This window comes from Pseudophryne corroboree, chromosome 3 (genome assembly GCF_028390025.1).
Source record: "Pseudophryne corroboree isolate aPseCor3 chromosome 3, aPseCor3.hap2, whole genome shotgun sequence".
NCBI classification, from domain to species: Eukaryota; Metazoa; Chordata; class Amphibia; order Anura; family Myobatrachidae; genus Pseudophryne; species Pseudophryne corroboree.
Window position 1 is genome coordinate 258,194,509 of NC_086446.1, and position 17,501 is coordinate 258,212,009.

General features: G+C 46.9%; 2 protein-coding genes across 4 annotated transcripts in view; one reads left to right on the forward strand and one right to left on the reverse strand.

Moving 5' to 3' along the window:
- The window catches only part of CSTF1 (cleavage stimulation factor subunit 1), a 67,486-nt gene extending 58,306 nt beyond the window's left edge, over positions 1-9,180 (reverse strand). Inside the window, exons 1-2 of the mRNA XM_063959025.1 lie at positions 8,996-9,180; positions 133-320 (exon numbers count right to left, since the gene is read on the reverse strand). Coding sequence (XP_063815095.1) covers positions 133-301 — 169 coding nt within the window. The 5' untranslated portion in view covers positions 302-320; positions 8,996-9,180. The remainder of the gene's footprint in view (positions 1-132; positions 321-8,995) is intronic.
- AURKA (aurora kinase A) overlaps positions 9,173-17,501 on the forward strand; it is a 114,525-nt gene continuing 106,196 nt past the window's right edge. For 2 of the 3 annotated variants that reach the window (XM_063959028.1, XM_063959027.1), the window contains exon 1: positions 9,173-9,443. The gene's annotated coding sequence lies outside the window, so the exon portion shown is untranslated. Of the gene's footprint in view, positions 9,444-9,504; positions 9,580-17,501 lie in introns of those variants that run through there. The other variant, XM_063959029.1, reaches the window with a different exon arrangement.

Below are 17,501 nucleotides of genomic sequence, written 5' to 3' on the forward strand. Positions count from 1 at the left end.
TCCACTTACGTTTAACACACCATCGGAGAGACCAGACAGTTTGCCGTCTGACTCTCGGGCGCCAGTTCCACCTATATAGTGTGCAGGCAGCTCGGATCTGTAATCACAGCTGTTTCAGACATTTCTACTCACCCACTTTGATGAGATGGAGTAACTGTTCTGAAGGAGCACAAACTGAATTCAGTTTAACTTCATTGATTAAACCATTTGCAATGTTAATGTGACCATCATAGAGCAGCTGGCTGATTATAAGCTTGTAGAGCTGGTGACGATCTTTCAGCGTTATCTTATATCTATACATTGTAAAAGGTGAGTGCAATCTGCAAAACAAATTTAAAAAATAAGAATGATTATCCTCAGAGTTTACTGAATAATAAAAAACACAAATACAAACAACATGGTATGGTTATTATGCTAATCCAGAGGCACCTTTTGATGTTTTGATTGGTGGTGCCGTTTTGTTCTGCGCTATTCAGTTGTGGTTTATTTATGTATCACCATAGTGATCTAGACGCCATCACACTTGTCTGTGTGTAGGTAGTGACTGGAGCTCAAAAATGGAACTCTTGCACCAACACAGGGGATGCGGTAGTAGATTTAAGCTGCGCTATACATTCATTATAAAAGGCACTGAAACGTTGATAGAACGTGATTGTCTGGGCAATTCTTCCCAACCCTTAGCGCTGCCATGGTGTTGTGAGAATATATATATCATACCTTCCCAACATAACCCATTCCAGGAGGGGACAAAATGCTCTTTTCCCGGACTTTCCTCTTAATTTATTATTGCTGTCACCTGTGTTGAAATAGTTAATTAATAAGAAAGGTTTAATTTTCATTACCTCTGGGGAAGTTCGAGAGGTGAGACACAGCTTCATCCGGACGAAAAACGTTGGGTAGATCTGCTGATTGACTTATTTCAGATAAGCCATTTATTCCTTTTTATAATGTACAAGCATTTATGTTTATCCAGTTCTCTTAACTTGTAAATTGGATACACTATGTATGTCTATTTTCTATGTATTTTATATTATTTGAACTCCCAATAAATTTATGAAAACCTACACGGTTTCTGACTCTATGTGGATCATTAGAAGATTTTGAGATTAGCTTAAATTGTTCTTTCTATATGGTTTGGGATCACTTGTAGCTCATTTAACACACATTGGTGTTATTCACACACTATTAAACTAGGAGGCGTCCTTGTCCTTTATTATATATATTTCATTGGTATATATGTACTGGATAAACTCGGCAACTACCAAACCGATTTTAATGGGGTTTTCACTGAAATGTTCCTTGTAAAAGGCCCTTAACTCCAGAACATTTTATGTGGAGACAAGTTTCCTGACTTGACCATCTTCCTTGGAAGTTTTTTTTTTCTCCCAGTGTGACTGCCCCCCCTAGCCTCGGAGGCTTGCATCCGTGGTTACTAGGATCCAGTCCTGGATCCCGAACCTGCGCCCCTCTAGGAGGTGAGAGCTGTGCAGCCACCACAGGAGTGAGATCCTGGTCTTGGAAGACAGGATTATCCTCCGGAGCATGTGTAGGTGGGACCCGGACCACTTGTCCAACAGGTCCCACTGGAACACTGTGGCATGGAACCTGCCAAACTGAATGGCCTTGTAGGCCGCAAACATCTTCCCCAGCAACCGAATGCATTGATGGATTGACACACTTGCTGGTTTCAGAACGTGTTTGACCAGACTCGGGATCTCCAGAGCCTTTTCCACTGGAAGAAAAAAACTCTCCGAAGTTCTGTGTCCAGTATCATTCCCAAAAACGACAATCGCGTTGTTGGAAGTAACTGTGACTTTGGTAAGTTTAGGAGCCAACCATGTTGTTGAAGAACTGTCAGGGAGAGTGCAATGTTTCACACCAACTGGTATCTGGATCTCGCCTTTATGAGGAGATTGTCCAAGTACGGGATAATAGTGACTCCTTGTTTGCGAAGGAGAACCATCATTTCCGCCATCACCTTGGTGAAAATCCTCGGAGCCGTGGATAGACCAAACGGCAACGTCTGAAATTGGTAATGACAATCCTGAATCGCAAATCTCAGGTAAGCCTGATGCGGAGGATAAATGGGAACATGTAAGTAGGCATTCTTTATGTCCACTGAAACCATGAAATCTCCTTCCTCCAGACTGGAGATCACTGCCCTGGGAGATTCCATTTTGAATTTGAACTTCTTCAGGTAGAAATTTAGGGATTTCAGGTTTAGGATTGGCCTGACCGAGCCGTCCGGCTTCGGGACCACTAAAAGGCTTGAATAAAAGCTTTCTCCCTGTTGTGACGGGGGAACCAGGATAATGACTTGATTCTGACACAACTTTTGTATAATTAAAAAAACATTGAACAAATGCGCTGCCTAGACCAATGCAGCCTACTTGAAAAACATAGGAATCCTCACAAAATTCCAAAAGAAACAATGTTGTAAATAAAGGTTAACAAGTGGGCGCAAAGAACCTACATAAAACGTCCTTGGAATAATAATTGTTCCAATTGTGCCACGATCTGTGTTCTTAGGTCCCCAGTCCACAGTATATTCAGTCAAGTGGTAATTTTCTGTATCTCAATGGAAAAAGATAGATCATGGTGCAGATCAAATTTAAAGGGGACAACATGTTTTATTTAACACAGAACACTCACAATTTACACAAAGAAAAAAGCATGTAACCAATCAAAATGGATGAGTGGGGGTGTGGGCTTCTAACATCATCACGTTACCCTCCCAGAATGGCATTTGGGACACCACTGGCGGTTCAGGATAGCACACCAGTTTGGAGTAGCTTTGAAGTCAGAAGTCAAACAACGTCCACAATCCACGGGAAAACGCCACCAGCTTTGACTTCTGACTTCAAAGCTACTCTAACTGGTGTGCTATCCGGAACCGGCAGTGGTGTCCCAAATGCCATTCTGGGAGGGTAACGTGATGAGGTTAGAAGCCCACACCCCCACTCATCCATTTTGATTGGTTACATGCTTTTTTCTTTGTGTAAATTGTGAGTGTTCTGTGTTAAATAAAACGTGTTGTCCCCTTTAAATTTGATCTGCACCATGATCTATCTTTTTCCATTGAGATAAAGAAAATTACCACTTGACAACTTTTGTATAGCCTCACTTACTACCTCCCTGTCCGGAGGAGAAACTGGTAAGGCCGATTTTAAAAATCGGCGAGGGGGAACGTCTTGAAACTCCAGTTTGTACCCTTGGGACACTATTTGTAAAACCCACGGGTCTAGGCCCGAACGAATCCAGAACGGACTGAAGAGTTTTAGACGTGCCCCCACCGTTGCGGACTCCCGCAAGAGAGCCCCAGCGTCATGCGGTGGATTTGGCAGAAGCAGGGGAAGACTTCTGCTCCTGCGAACTCGACAAGGTTGTTGATCCTTTACCTCTTCCCCTCCCTCTACTAGCAAGGAAGGAAGAGCCTCGCCCTCTTCTGTATTTATTGGGCCGAAAGTACTGCATTTGATAGTGGTGCGTTCTCTTTTGTTGCTGAGGAACATAAGGCAAAAAAGAGGACTTATCCGCGGTAGCCGTAGATACCAAATCATCGAGGCCATCCCCAAACAAGACACCACCTTTATATGGGAGAGACTCCATATTTTTCTTGGAGTCTGCATCAGCATTCCATTGGTGAATCCACAATACTCGCCTAGCCGAGACGCCATGGCATTGGCTTTTGATCCCAAAAGGTCAATATCTCTCGCAGTTTCCTTTAGGTATGCTGCAGCGTCCTTGATATAACCCAGCGTCAAGAGGATGCTATCCCTAGCCAGTGTATCTATATCAGATGACAAGTTATCTGCCCACTTTTCAATAGCACTACTCCCCCACGCAGATGCAATGGCAGGTCCGAGCAGCGTACCCGTGGACGCATAAATGGATTTTAAGGTAGTTTCTTGCTTACGATCTGCTGGGTCCTTAAGGGCCGCCGTGCCCGGTGCTGGGAGAGCCACCTTTTTAGACAAACGTGACAGGGACTTGTCCAAAATGGCGGGTGACTCCCACTTTTTCCTGTCCTCAGTGGGAAAAGGATAAGCAACCGGAATACTTTTGGGGATTTGAAACTTTCTGTCAGGGTTTACCCAGACTTTTTCAAATAGAGCGTTCAGTTCATGAGAGGGAGGAAACGTCACCTCCGGTTTCTTTTCTTTATACATACAGACCCGTTTATCAGGAACAGCAGGGTCCTCAGTGATATGTAATACATCTTTAATAGCCACAATCATGTACTGAATGCTCTTTGCCAATTTTGGATCTAATCTGGAATCACTATGGTCGACACTGGAATCAGTGTCCATGTCGGTATCAGTGTGCATCAACTGGGTAAAAGAACGTTTTTGCGACCCCAAGGGGTCCTGGACTTGCAATAACATATCCTCCACAGATTTTTTCCACGCCTGGGTCTGAGACTCAGACTTATCTAATCTCTTACTGATAAGAGCCATGTTCACATTCAAGACATTCACCCAGTCAGGAGTCGGCGGTGCCGACAGGGTCACCCCCACAGTCGTCTGTGTCCCTAACACAGCCTCCTCCTGGGAAGAGCACTCAGCCTCAGACATGTCGACACACGTGTACCAAACACCCACAGACACACCGGGCTTATAGGGGACAGACCCACAGTAAAGTCTGTCAGAGGGACACAGAGAGGATTTGCCAGCTCACAACCCAGCGCCAAACTAACAACTCTGAAAACACTAAAAAATGCCTCAGACCTATAGTGGCAAAAAAAGGAAAAAGAGGTAATAGTGGCGCTGGCAGGCCTGTGTGTGTGTGCACCCTGGGATTAGCTGCCACCTGGTGAGGAGGTAGCCGGCCTCCTCAACAAACAAAGCAATTAGGAAAATTACCAGGTCGGCGCTTAATACCAATTGGTGAACACAATGATAAAAATTAAACCAATTTATTGACAACAAATCACAAAAAACACATAAAAATAAATAAAATTATACATAAACAGGACCACAATATAATAATATAAAACTGAGGTTCCAGGAACCTCTAAATTAAGCAGTAAATTGAACCTTAATTGGGTATACTCAGAGGGCCGTCACAGTACCTATGTTAAAGGATAATTCTTTTTTAGCTGTTTAGCTACATGAAGTTTTCTTGCCAAGATGTAAAAAGGCACGACAGTACTTAGCACAATTGTGCATATAGGTGTCCTCACTTTATAATTTATTTTCCAATTGGGAAAAGTTCATCACTTGCCAATTTTAGTGTGGACTGTGCAGAGGTAAGCAGTAAAGGGATAGCTGTTACTCACAAACTGGACGGTATTTTCTCCTGTTGTACCGCAATGGTACCGGCGTGCATAGCCGCTCTCTATCACCCTTAGCACGGGTGAGACATCCGTCAGCGGTAGGACTCGTCCGTGGCGTGAGTAGTTGGTAGCGTCAGCTAAACGACCGCTCTCTCCTCCGGCAAAGTGTGAGTATACCGGTACAGCGTGTTCCACTCTCAGTATTGGTGGAATGATGTTCACCAAATTCAGGTGTTCCCAGTGTGATCCGAGGGACTAAATGAATCAGTCACGCTAGAAAGTGTAGCAATTACCGGCAATGGTTTTTGATAAGCTGCTGGGAGGACACACTTCAGTTCTTATTGGCAGTAGGTACTGGGGAGAAGGAGAGAAGGAGCCCCAGTACCTACTGCCAATAAGAACTGAAGTGTGTCCTCCCAGCAGCTTATCAAAAACCATTGCCGGTAATTGCTACACTTTCTAGCGTGACTGATTCATTTAGTCCCTCGGATCACACTGGGAACACCTGAATTTGGTGAACATCATTCCACCAATACTGAGAGTGGAACACGCTGTACCGGTATACTCACACTTTGCCGGAGGAGAGAGCGGTCGTTTAGCTGACGCTACCAACTACTCACGCCACGGACGAGTCCTACCGCTGACGGATGTCTCACCCGTGCTAAGGGTGATAGAGAGCGGCTATGCACGCCGGTACCATTGCGGTACAACAAGAGAAAATACCGTCCAGTTTGTGAGTAACAGCTATCCCTTTACTGCTTACCTCTGCACAGTCCACACTAAAATTGGCAAGTGATGAACTTTTCCCAATTGGAAAATAAATTATAAAGTGAGGACACCTATATGCACAATTGTGCTAAGTACTGTCGTGCCTTTTTACATCTTGGCAAGAAAACTTCATGTAGCTAAACAGCTAAAAAAGAATTATCCTTTAACATAGGTACTGTGACGGCCCTCTGAGTATACCCAATTAAGGTTCAATTTACTGCTTAATTTAGAGGTTCCTGGAACCTCAGTTTTATATTATTATATTGTGGTCCTGTTTATGTATAATTTTATTTATTTTTATGTGTTTTTTGTGATTTGTTGTCAATAAATTGGTTTAATTTTTATCATTGTGTTCACCAATTGGTATTAAGCGCCGACCTGGTCAGACCTATAGTGCTTTTAAATGCCAATATACTGCACCAATATGCACTGCGCCCCCCCCCCCCCCCGTTTTGCACCCTGATACTTGTCAGCAGTGTAAGGAAGGACCAGCGTCTCTGCAGCCTTGTGGAGAGGAAATGGCGCCGAGCAGTGAGCTGTGAGAGTGAGGAAGAAGCTCCGCCCCCGTAATGGCGCGCTTCTGTTCCGCTCAAATTAAACAAATAATTATACTGGCGGGGGTTAGGACAGTGCCCAGGCACTAATGTCCCCTCTTGCCAGTTAACTTTTAATGAGGATTTATGCTGCCCAGGCCCCTCCCGCCCCCGCAGTGCCTGTGTATGTGTGGGAGCATGGCGCGCAGCGTTCCACTCGCTGCGCGGTACCTCAGAATGCTGTCACTGGAGAAGTCTTCTGATCTTCTGCTACTCACCTGTCTTCTGGCTCTGTAAGGGGGTGACGGCAGGCTGCGGGAGTGAGCATCACCCTCAGGAGCTAATGGTGTCCTGTCAGCCAGAAGCAGAGCCATTGAATTCACCAGAAGTTGGTCATACTTCTCTCCCCCAAGTTCCAGAAAGCAGGGAGACTGTTGCCAGCAGTCCTCCCTGAAAATAAAAATCCTAACACAAGTCTTTTCAGAGAAACTCAGTAGAGCTCCCTTAGAGTGCATCCAGTCTGCCTGGGCACAATCCTAAAACTGGAGTCTGGAGGAGGGGCATAGAGGGAGGAGCCAGTTCACACCCTTTCAAAGTCTTAAAGTGCCCATGTCTCCTGCGGATCCCGTCTATACCCCATGGTTCTAATGTGACCCCAGCATCCTCTAGGACGTATGAGAAACATATAATACATACACATATCAGACTTATATATACATACCACACACATCTATCTAGCATGTTATTTGGCTACACACACACTACTGTAGATGTACCTATAGATATCATGTTAATTGCCTACACACACATCCACTACACATACTGTATAGACACATCACACATATATATACACCACACACATCTATACATACAGAAAATTGTTAATTTGTATGTATGTGCGGTATAAACTTGAGAACTACTGAACCAATTTTCACGAGATCGTGAGTAACTCATCTTGCTTTTATGTTAATTGGTTACACACACCACACATATATGGCTTACCATACTATCCCTTTAAACCAGGACACTCATTAACACAGGTTCTTTGACTGGCTGACTTCAAGCCTGCATTTTACCTGGTTTTAATCAGCCACAAAACTCTGTAATTCATGAGTGTCCAGGTTTAAAGGGATAGTATGGTAAGCCCCCCCCACACACACACACTCAGTGTGTTCCTGGAAATAGCTGTAACGTAGCATTTCGTATGCAGATACAGCCACACACAGAATATAGCAGAATTTGCTTGTGCATCCTAGTCACACAGCATTACAAATAAAATAATTTTTGGGAAAAAAAGGTGCCCGACGTTAGCAGAGCTGCCAGCTTACTCACGCCCGGCATGTCGTATTGAGGCAAGATGTATGAGGACACATCTGTATACAAGCAGAGGTCACAGTGAAAGTGGCCGTGTGAGTGCTGTGTGCGGCTGGGTTGTGCAATAGTGTTCGGCATGTGTGTAAGAGGCATTATGTGTATAAGCGCATTAATTAAGGTTGGCAAAACGTGTGCATTTTTTATTTTATAAGGACATTAATAATGTGTGTCATATGTGTAAGGTGCATTACTGTGTGGTATTATGTATTTATATGCATTACTAATGTGTGGTATTATGTGTATAAGGTGCTCTACTGTGTGGTGTAATGTATAGAAAGGGCGCTACGGTGTGGTCTAATGTGAATAAAGAGCAATATGTTGTAGTGTAATGTGAATAAGGAGCAATTCAGTGCCATGTAATGTGAATAAGGGGCATTACTGTAAAGAGTAACATATATAAGATAAAGTGGTACTACTGTGTGATGTAACATGAAAAAGGGACACTCACATGATATAATGTGAATAAAGTTGCACTACAGTGTGGCATTATTTGATATGGGGGTACTATTGTGTGGGGATGCACCTTTCCAGCAAGAACATGCCCCTTTTTGGGCTGTGTGCTGAATGTGCGCACTGTTCCTATTTAAAATATAGGGGGTAGGAACACCAAAATGAGGACTGCAATAGGCGAGGGGTGATAGTGCTGGGAAAGGGGTGCAGGGTCAGAGGCGGAACTAGAGGCGGTGCTAGGGGGCACCCACCAAAATCTTGCCGAGGGCATCATATTGCTTAGGGCCGGCTCTGCACACACCCGACAAGACAAAACATGTGTGCAAGTGAGATAAACACGCCTAAATATATGGCACTCCCGGTCGGCAGGCTCTGTGTGAGCTGGCTCCTTATGCGTCTGACCCGTCCATGCGATCTTTAAGAATTTTCATACTTTGACAACTTTGCAACTAGGTTTTTATTTCAAGGTAATTTGATTGCTAAAATATTACTCAAATAAATAACTAGAAGATGTATCATAAAAAAAAAAAAAAAGAATAATCACTCGGTAACGACGGGTATACACTGCTACTATATGTATGTGTGTGATACTCACAGCTGGGCGCCGGTGTATTACTAGCACTGAGTCGGATCAATGATAGACTAGTTACACCGCTGGCCGGGCCTCACCGGATTCTTTCACGTCACTGTATAGCGCGACGCGGGCAACTGCTAAGCACGTCACGCGCTACCACACAGCCCAGTTTCAGTCACTGCGCATGCGTCATCTGACACCAACCCCGCCCCCGGTTCACGTCAAATCTAGCCGCCCGCCTACAACGGTTTTTCCTCCAGTCTACAAATCAGAGACGAGCAGTCTAACGCCGGCAGCCAATCGACACCAAGTGCGGGTTAAAGAACCTTGAAAGCGGGAGGTTTGAATCGCTGGGCGGAGTGGTTGTTGGTAGAGTGGAGAATTGCGGCCTGTTCTTATCTGCGGTGGTCACAGGTCGTCCTGCAGCGCTCGCTCCGAGACGTGTCCGGCTCCCTGCCCTGACAGTGAGGTGTGTCTCACCTTCCCAGCTCCCCGTTCTCTCTCCGTTACTCTGCTCTCTGTTCCGTTGTACGTGGTTCTCGTCCCAAGAGCTCGCAATCCAATCGGTGCAGCAGGTTTTCCTCTAATCTATGAGGTGTTAATAGGTACACCATGGCAGGGGGTGTTATGTGGCTGTACTTGGTGATCATGGCCTTATCCCTGTGTATCGGGGTGATAATTATTCTTATGCCGCAGTATAACAGGCAGCGCGGGGTGGTGGAGGGTGCCACAGCCCGAAAGACTGTATAGCATTAGGTGTGGGGGGCAATGGGTACATCGGGTGACTGAGTAACTAGTGTAGCTGCTGGGGGTAGGGACGTGTCTCTATAGCCCTGGAGACTAGGTGTGAGCTGCTCTACATTGTGTGAGTGATGCTCTGCAGTGTGTATATAACTGCACTGGTGTATGTGTAGAGATGTGCTGCTGTGTGTGGGACAGATTCTCATGTCTACGTATAAGAGTGATGCTCTACAATGTGCATCCACATAAGTCTGTTGGTGAAATATTGGTAAAGTGCTGTCATGTTGGTTCTTGTAACCAGTAACAGCTATTTATCCCCTGCACTAAGTAGAGGTGCATAGGACTCTTGAGACACTATGTTTACACTGCATTTGTACACAACACAATACACCATAGGACTGTGATATAGCATTACATACTGTATGTAAGGTGGGGTGACTTATTGCTCAATGTGTACCTGTGATTGCGTGCTCCTGGCTGTCCTGTCAGGTGGGCTGACCCTCTGACAGTGACATACAGGTGAATTCCGGATGTAATGATATATTGTACACCAAATTGATGTATTGTCTGTGCTGTTAACTAGGATTAGAAAGCTCCTTGTTTTTCAATGTCTGGCACTGTTGAACATCCACAGGAGGCTCAGATGCTGCCCGGCTCCTCCTGCACAATGTGATGTAAAGTCAGGGGACGCGCTGCGCAGCCACCTGCCTGTCATCCGCTGCCGCATTCTGAGAAAGTTACCCACCTCCCTCACCCCCCCCCCCATGTGGTATGGTAAATTATGCGGGAGGGTTCACACAGAAAACAAGCCAATCCCGGGATTGACCATTTTTCAATCCCGATGCCCAGGATTTAAAAAATGGCCTGGGATTGGCCACCCTACTGTTAACTGTGAAACCTCATTCTGATGTGTAACATGTCTAAAGCTGGGTACACACTGGAGCGATTTCTGCCCAAAATGTAATTTCTAGACAAACTGAAATGACATTGGCCGTACACAGAACGATCCGGCCAATCTGTGCAGACGTTAGTGATATCTTTCGGTCAGCTGTGCTGCATGGTGAAGAAGGATGCATGCGGTGCAGTATAATGAAGGATGGTACAAGGGATCAATCCATCCTTCATTACATCGTTCTGATGTGTACCACGGATACAATATGTTGTCCAGCATATCGTCCGGGTACACATCGCTCCAGTGTGTACCCAGCATGCCATACATTGGGGCAGATGTATTAAGTGATAAAGCAGTGGAAAGTGATAATGCTCCAGCCAATCATTATGGGCTTGAAAAATGCAGGAGCGGATGCGTTGGAATGCAGTCAGAATAATGATACCTGAATGCCAACACCATCCTGGTGCCGGAATACTGGCAGCCAGTATTCGAATGAGGACAGACCGTCGGGTAAGCGCTGTGTGTGGGGGGGGTGGGGAGAGCTTAGGTTTAGGCTGGGGGGGTTAGGCACCCCCTTCGAGGGTTAAGGTGGGTACACACTAGAAAGATATATCTGCAGATCAATTGATCTGCAGATATATCTATGGACGGATCGGGCAATGTGCTGTGCATATACACTGCCCGATCCGTTGGGGACGGAAGTCATGAACTCGGCGGGCGTGTACACACGCCCGCCCAGTTCAGCTGTCAATCGCCGCCGCAGCATGTGTACGGACGGTCGGCCGACCGCCGTACTCACACAGCGAAGTGCCAATATATCGGCCATTGGCTGTGCTGCGGGGCCGACGCGATATGTCTGTGAACGACGGAGTTCACAGACGTATCGGACGTACACACTGGCCGACGGACCCGCGATATATCGGCCGTTCAAGAGAACGGCCGATATATCGGCCAGTGTGTACGGGCCTTTAGGCTACGGGTGTGGGGATGCTTAGGTTTAGGCAGCGGGTACAAGGGGTTAGATTTAACCACCTACAGGGGGGGGTCAAAGTTAGGCTGTGGTTGGGGATGGGGGAGACACCCCTGACCCCTGTTGGCTTATCAAATATCGGGATCCTGGCGTCGGTATTACAGCAGCCGGGATCCCGTGCGCTGGCAAAACATACTGATCCTGATGCGTTATCACCTTCCACGTATCACTAATATATCACTTATCCAGGCTTAATACATCTGTCCCATCTGACGTGGAGCACATCAGATGGGATGACCCAATGAAATGATCACGGGTACATACTATATAATGTGTAAGATATTCTGATCCGTGTCAAACAATATATTGCATAGTGTGTACCTGGCTTTAGATGTTACTTCAACTACAGGGCATGCTCTCATTGTGGGTGTAGTATTGTATGCCAGCGCAGGGATCCCGGCATACTGACAGCTGGGTGAGTGCAAATGAGCCGTTTGTGGGCTCGCTGCGCTCACCATGCTGCAGGCACAGTGGCACGCTATGCATGCCACACTATTTATTCTCCCTCCAGGGTAGTCGTGGACCCCCAAGAGGGATAATAGTTGTCAGTATGCCCGGTGTCGGGATTCCGGCGCCAGTATACTGAGTGCCGGTATCCAAACAGCCGGCATACTGAATACCACCCCTCATTGTCCGTATGGGCATTTACGGTAACCCTTAGATCTTGTGTATTTTAATACCCACCACTATGGGGCTCAACCAAAATTGTGAGTTGAGTCATTTGGTGTGGTGGTTCGGTGTACCAGTGCTGCAATTGCATTGCCTGCAATTTGCTCTTTGACTTAACCCCTTTAGTGTTATTTAGGTACCGTAATTCTGTGTTGTGCTCTGCTGAATATCGTGGAAGCATATTGCTGTGATTAGTGTGTCCCCCCCCCCCCCCCCTTCCCCATTGATGCAGTACTTATGCTTGCTTGAGGAGTATCTTGGTTTTATAATTGTATAAGGTGATATATAAAAAGAGGATTTTGGTACTTACTGATAAATCTATCTATCTGAATCCACTCGGGGACACTGGAATTCTAAACACCTGGGGTGTGAAGTATGGAGACCGGAGGTAGCACAATATATGCAAATCAATTGCAGTGCACAAAGGTTCGAAAAGGTCAGATCTTAAAAATTTCAAAACCAGGTTTAAATCCCATGGAGCCGTGGGGGTGGCGGCGAAAGGATGGTTGAAACCTCAACACTCCCTGCAAAAATGTGCATCTCCTGTAAGGAAGCCAGACATTGTTGAAAGAAAATAGAAAGGGCAGAGACCTGAACCTCTAATGATCCCAACCTCAAACCGCCTTCCAAACCAGCTTGAAGAAAATGCAACAATCTGTTAAGTTGAAAATTGTCTGGGGTTCCAACCCCTAGGCTGGCACCAATCCATGTACCTTTTCCAAATTCTGATAGTGAGCCGCAGTCACCGGTTTCCTTGCTGCTAACATCGTAGGGATAGCTGAACTGGGAATACCTTTTTCCCTTAGTATCTGGGCCTTGAGAGCCATGCTGTTAAACAAAGATTGTTCATATCTGGATGTAGAAATGGACCCTGTGACAACAGATCTTCCCTCTGCGGCAACCTCCAAGGCTCCTCCGCTAGGAGACTCCTCAGATCCGAGTACCAAATTCTGCGAGGTCAGTCCGGGGCTATAAGGATTACACACGGTCTTTCCTGTTTCTCTATCGTCCTAGTGGATGCTGGGGTTCCTGAAAGGACCATGGGGAATAGCGGCTCCGCAGGAGACAGGGCACAAAAAGTAAAGCTTTTCCAGATCAGGTGGTGTGCACTGGCTCCTCCCCCTATGACCCTCCTCCAGACTCCAGTTAGATTTTTGTGCCCGGCCGAGAAGGGTGCAATTCTAGGTGGCTCTCATAAAGAGCTGCTTAGAGAAAGTTTAGCTTAGGTTTTTTATTTTACAGTGATTCCTGCTGGCAACAGGATCACTGCAACGAGGGACAGAGGGGAGAAGAAGTGAACTCACCTGCGTGCAGGATGGATTGGCTTCTTGGCTACTGGACATCAGCTCCAGAGGGACGATCACAGGTACAGCCTGGATGGTCACCGGAGCCGCGCCGCCGGCCCCCTTGCAGATGCTGAAGTAAGAAGAGGTCCAGAATCGGCGGCTGAAGACTCCTGCAGTCTTCTAAAGGTAGCGCACAGCACTGCAGCTGTGCACCATTTTCCTCTCAGCACACTTCACACGCAGTCACTGAGGGTGCAGGGCGCTGGGGGGGGGGCGCCCTGGGAGGCAAATGTAAACCTATATAAAGGCTAAAAATACCTCACATATAGCCCCCAGAGGCTATATGGAGATATTTAACCCCTGCCTGTATTCACAAAATAGCGGGAGACGAGCCCGCCGAAAAAGGGGCGGGGCCTATCTCCTCGGCACACGGCGCCATTTCCTCTCACAGCTCCGCTGGTCAGGACGGCTCCCAGGTCTCTCCCCTGCACTGCACTACAGAAACAGGGTAAAACAGAGAGGGGGGGCAAATTTAATGGCAATATCTTGATATATATAAAGCAGCTATAAGGGAGCACTTATTATAAGGCTATCCCTGTCATATATAGCGCTTTTTGGTGTGTGCTGGCAGACTCTCCCTCTGTCTCCCCAAAGGGCTAGTGGGTCCTGTCTTCGTTTAGAGCATTCCCTGTGTGTCTGCTGTGTGTCGGTACGTGTGTGTCGACATGTATGAGGACGATATTGGTGTGGAGGCGGAGCAATTGCCAAATATGGGGATGTCACCTCCTAGGGGGTCGACACCAGAATGGATGCCTTTATTTATGGAATTACGGGATAGTGTCAACACGCTAAAGCAGTCGTTTGACGACATGAGGCGGCCGGACAATCAATTAGTGCCTGTCCAGGCGCCTCAAACACCGTCAGGGGCTGTAAAACGCCCTTTGCCTCAGTCGGTCGACACAGACCCAGACACAGGCACTGATTCCAGTGGTGACGGTGACGAATCAACCGTATTTTCCAGTAGGGCCACACGTTATATGATTTTGGCAATGAAGGAGGCGTTACATTTAGCTGATACTACAGGTACCACTAAACAGGGTATTATGTGGGGTGTGAAAAAACTACCTATAGTTTTTCCTGAATCAGAAGAATTAAATGACGTGTGTGATGAAGCGTGGGTTGCCCCTGATAAAAAGCTGATAATTTCAAAGAAATTATTGGCATTATACCCTTTCCCGCCAGAGGTTAGGGAGCGCTGGGAAACACCTCCTAGGGTGGACAAGGCGCTAACACGCTTATCAAAACAAGTGGCGTTACCTTCTCCTGAGACGGCCGCACTTAAAGATCCATCAGATAGGAGGATGGAAAATATCCAAAAAAGTATATACACACATGCAGGTGTTATACTACGACCAGCTATAGCGACTGCCTGGATGTGCAGTGCTGGGGTAGTTTGGTCAGAGTCCCTGATTGAAAATATTGATACCCTGGACAGGGACAATATTTTACTGTCGTTAGAACAAATAAAGGATGCATTTCTTTATATGCGTGATGCACAGAGGGATATCTGCACACTGGCATCACGGGTAAGTGCTATGTCCATTTCGGCCAGAAGAGCTTTATGGACGCGACAGTGGACAGGCGATGCGGATTCAAAACGGCATATGGAAGTTTTGCCGTATAAAGGGGAGGAGTTATTTGGAGTCGGTCTATCAGATTTGGTGGCCACGGCTACAGCCGGGAAATCCACCTTTCTACCTCAAGTCACTCCCCAACAGAAAAAGGCACCGACTTTTCAACCGCAGCCCTTTCGTTCCTTTAAAAATAAGAGAGCAAAGGGCTATTCATATCTGCCACGAGGCAGAGGTCGAGGGAAGAAACAGCAACAGGCAGCTCCTTCCCAGGAACAGAAGCCCTCCCCGGCTTCTACAAAAGCCTCAGCATGACGCTGGGGCTTCTCAAGCGGACTCGGGGACGGTGGGAGGTCGTCTCAAAAATTACAGCGCGCAGTGGGCTCACTCGCAGGTAGATCCCTGGATCCTGCAGATAATATCTCAGGGGTACAGGTTGGAATTAGAGACAGATCCACCTCGCCGTTTCCTGAAGTCTGCTTTACCAACGTCCCCTTCCGAAAGGGAGACGGTTTTGGAAGCCATTCACAAGCTGTACTCTCAGCAGGTGATAGTCAAGGTACCTCTTCTACAACAAGGGAAGGGGTATTATTCCACTCTATTTGTGGTACCGAAGCCGGATGGCTCGGTAAGGCCTATTCTAAATCTGAAGTCCTTGAACCTGTACATAAAGAAGTTCAAGTTCAAGATGGAGTCACTCAGAGCAGTGATAGCGAACCTGGAAGAAGGGGACTTTATGGTATCCTTGGACATCAAGGATGCGTATCTCCACGTTCCAATTTACCCCTCACACCAGGGGTACCTCAGGTTCGTTGTACAAAACTGTCACTATCAGTTTCAGACGCTGCCGTTTGGTTTGTCCACGGCACCTCGGGTCTTTACAAAGGTAATGGCCGAGATGATGATTCTTCTTAGAAGAAAAGGCGTATTAATTATCCCATACTTGGACGATCTCCTAATAAGGGCAAGGTCCAGAGAACAGCTAGAGATGGGATTAGCAATATCTCAAGAGGTGCTAAAGCAGCACGGATGGATTCTGAATATTCCAAAATCCCAATTAATGCCGACAACTCGTCTGCTGTTCCTAGGGATGATTCTGGACACGGTTCAGAAAAAGGTTTTTCTTCCCGAGGAAAAAGCCAAGGAGTTATCCGACCTGGTCAGGAATCTCCTAAAACCAGGAAAGGTGTCTGTACATCAATGCACGCATCTTCAGATGCACCTGCGGATAACCCTGTCTCCAAGGACAAGGGTATCTCTTCTGTGGTGGTTGCAGAGGGCTCATCTATTGGAGGGCCGCAGATTCGGCATACAGGATTGGATCCTGGGGACCACGGACGCCAGCCTGAGAGGCTGGGGAGCAGTCACACAAGGAAGAAACTTCCAGGGAGTGTGGTCGAGCCTGGAAAAGTCTCTTCACATAAACATTCTGGAACTAAGAGCAATCTACAATGCTCTAAGCCAGGCGGAACCTCTGCTTCAAGGAAGACCGGTGTTGATCCAGTCGGACAACATCACGGCAGTCGCCCATGTAAACAGACAGGGCGGCACAAGAAGCAGGAGTGCAATGGCAGAAGCTGCCAGGATCCTTCGCTGGGCGGAGAATCACGTGATAGCACTGTCAGCAGTGTTCATCCCGGGAGTGGACAACTGGGAAGCAGACTTCCTCAGCAGACACGATCTTCACCCGGGAGAGTGGGGACTTCATCCAGAAGTTTTCCACATGCTAATAAACCGTTGGGAAAGACCAATGGTGGACATGATGGCGTCTCGCCTCAACAAAAAACTGGACAGGTATTGCGCCAGGTCAAGAGATCCGCAGGCAATAGCTGTGGACGCGCTGGTAACACCTTGGGTGTACCAGTCGGTGTATGTGTTTCCTCCTCTGCCTCTCATACCAAAGGTATTGAGAATCATACGGCAAAGCGGAGTAAGAACGATACTAGTGGCTCCGGATTGGCCAAGAAGGTCTTGGTACCCGGAACTTCAAGAGATGGTCACGGACGATCCGTGGCCTCTACCTCTAAGACAGGACCTGCTTCAGCAGGGACCGTGTCTATTCCAAGACTTACCGCGGCTGCGTTTGACGGCATGGCGGTTGAACGCCAGATCCTAAAAGGAAAAGGCATTCCAGAAGAAGTCATTCCTACCTTGATTAAGGCAAGAAAGGAAGTCACCGCGAAGCATTATCACCGCATTTGGCGGAAATATGTTGCGTGGTGCGAGGATCGGAGTGCTCCGACGGAGGAATTTCAACTGGGTCGTTTCCTACATTTCC